Below are 1,955 nucleotides of genomic sequence, written 5' to 3'. Positions count from 1 at the left end.
AGGGACCAAAAGGGCGCCGCGGCCGGCGGTGGACCGTGCGAAGGGGGCGTCGGGGGCAGCCAGAACAGCGGCCCGCCATAGGCGGCCGCGCCCTGGGAGGGCCACGACAGGGGCGCGTAAGGCCCAACCCCGCCCCCGTACGGGTGCTGCTGGAGCGAGAGGTCCGGGGCCGCGATCGGGGCTGGCGGCGGTGGCGCGTAGGCCCCGGCCCCGTACTGCTGCTGCTGGAGATGGAGGCCTTGGACGGCGGTGACTAGATGTTGCAGGGTGGCAGCGATCTGTTCCGGCGACAAGGCGATGGCCGGTGGTGGTGTGGACGCGCCCGGGGACGGCGGCGTGAGCGGGGCCGTGGTGGAGACGGGGCCCGCCAGCGAGGTCCTTGCGGATGTCACTGGCGCGGTGAGGAGCGGCGGCGTCGTCATCGGCGCGGTGGTGCCGCTGGGCAACGGTGGCGATGGTGGCGGCAGCGACATGATCGGAACGAGGTCTCTAGATACCAAACTGTTATGGCGCTGCTAGAAGGAGGGCGCGAGAGGGCCGGCCGGGGGCCTTTTGCCCACGGCCGGGCAAGATGGAAGGGATTTCCTTCTTAATTCTTGCTTGATTAGATTGGTACATCTCCTCTCTTTATATAGAGAGGTTTACTTGACTCCCAAGCAAGGCTTACTTGACCCCTAAGCAAGCGACTCTTATCTCTAATTAACCCTAAGACTAACGGGCCCATTAGGCCCATCACGTACTCTAACAATAGGGCTATGCACTGCTTCACTGAAAAAGCCATCCTGAACAAACTAGTACTACTATTGCTACTGCCACCACACTTTGATCCGAGTGGCTGACAGGCCAAGCAAAAGAATGGTGGCTAACACTTGTGACGAACTGACAATTGGCAACAGTCACATATGGAGGAGTACAACTAGCGGTTCATTAATAGGCTTGCACATGAACGGTGATCTACAGAGCGGGGCAGTTATCAGGATTGTCTTTGTTGACATCAAGGTGGTGCAGGCTTCAGATGCCGCCGCTCAGGATGTTGAGCGCTGCGAGTGCCACCTTCTGGAACCTTTCCTTCTCCTCCTCGAGCACCCTGCACTTGTCAGCCACGCCCTCCTTGGCCTGCTCGATCTCCACCTCGATCTCGTCACTGCACTGCTCGATCTCGCCCGTCATCTTCAGCATGCTCTGGAGGCTGTCCTGGACCTGCTGCGACACATCTGTGGGGAAGAATGCATGGGACGTGTTAGAAATTCATAGCATCAGTAACATCCCTGACACGTGCTACATGTCAAGAATTTTTAGTGTTGGGTTGCAAACAATGAGCGAGCAGATATGATATCCATCACTGGAATCTATCAACCTAACAAGTTAGATATGCACATCACACATCAAGTAGAGTTGATCTATACAGAAGGTTCACTCCCATTTTTTTCGGAACCAAGATGCTGCTAACTGAAATCTACAGGATAAATACAGTAGTAAAGAGTGTCAAAATTGGAATGAGGAAACGAGAGAACTGGAGAAGGAAAAACGAATTGGGATCAAATCGCAATTCTCAGCATGCCGTTAGAAATTCCAGTATTGGTTTGCAAACAATAGGCGAGCAGATGTACGCTCATCTATGCCTCTCTGAATCAAGTGTATTATGCGTATGTGTTCTGGAATCTAGCAAACGACCTGCACATATGAAGTAGAGGCGATTCTAACGGGCGATGTCTCACTCCAATTTCGCGAATCTGAAACTGCTGATCCGAATTGCCTTAATAAATAAGAGAAATGACTCGAATGAAATAAACAAACCAAACTGGTCTGGATATATCGAATCGGAATGGGGAAACAAAACAGTAACAATAATGGATTAGCACCAAATTTCAATTCTAAACAGGCGGTGCCGATGGCTCCCGTCGATTCAAACAATGCGAGTCACAGGGTTTGATCCCCTTTCCCCAAATCAAACT

At 53.1% G+C, this 1,955-nt stretch overlaps 1 protein-coding gene across 1 annotated transcript; it reads right to left on the bottom strand.

The window, feature by feature from the left end:
- Window positions 1-783: 783 nt before the first annotated feature.
- On the bottom strand, window positions 784-1,248 carry LOC119348628 (the record flags this gene model as incomplete). The annotated part of the gene is made up of 1 exon (XM_037616617.1): window positions 784-1,248. A coding segment is annotated over one exon (237 nt), but the record flags the coding sequence as incomplete, so codon positions are not given.
- Window positions 1,249-1,955: the final 707 nt, after the last annotated feature.

The sequence above is a fragment of the Triticum dicoccoides genome, unplaced genomic scaffold (genome assembly GCF_002162155.2).
Source record: "Triticum dicoccoides isolate Atlit2015 ecotype Zavitan unplaced genomic scaffold, WEW_v2.0 scaffold98817, whole genome shotgun sequence".
NCBI lineage: Eukaryota > Viridiplantae > Streptophyta > Magnoliopsida > Poales > Poaceae > Triticum > Triticum dicoccoides.
This window is presented reverse-complemented; position numbering and strand designations above follow the sequence as displayed.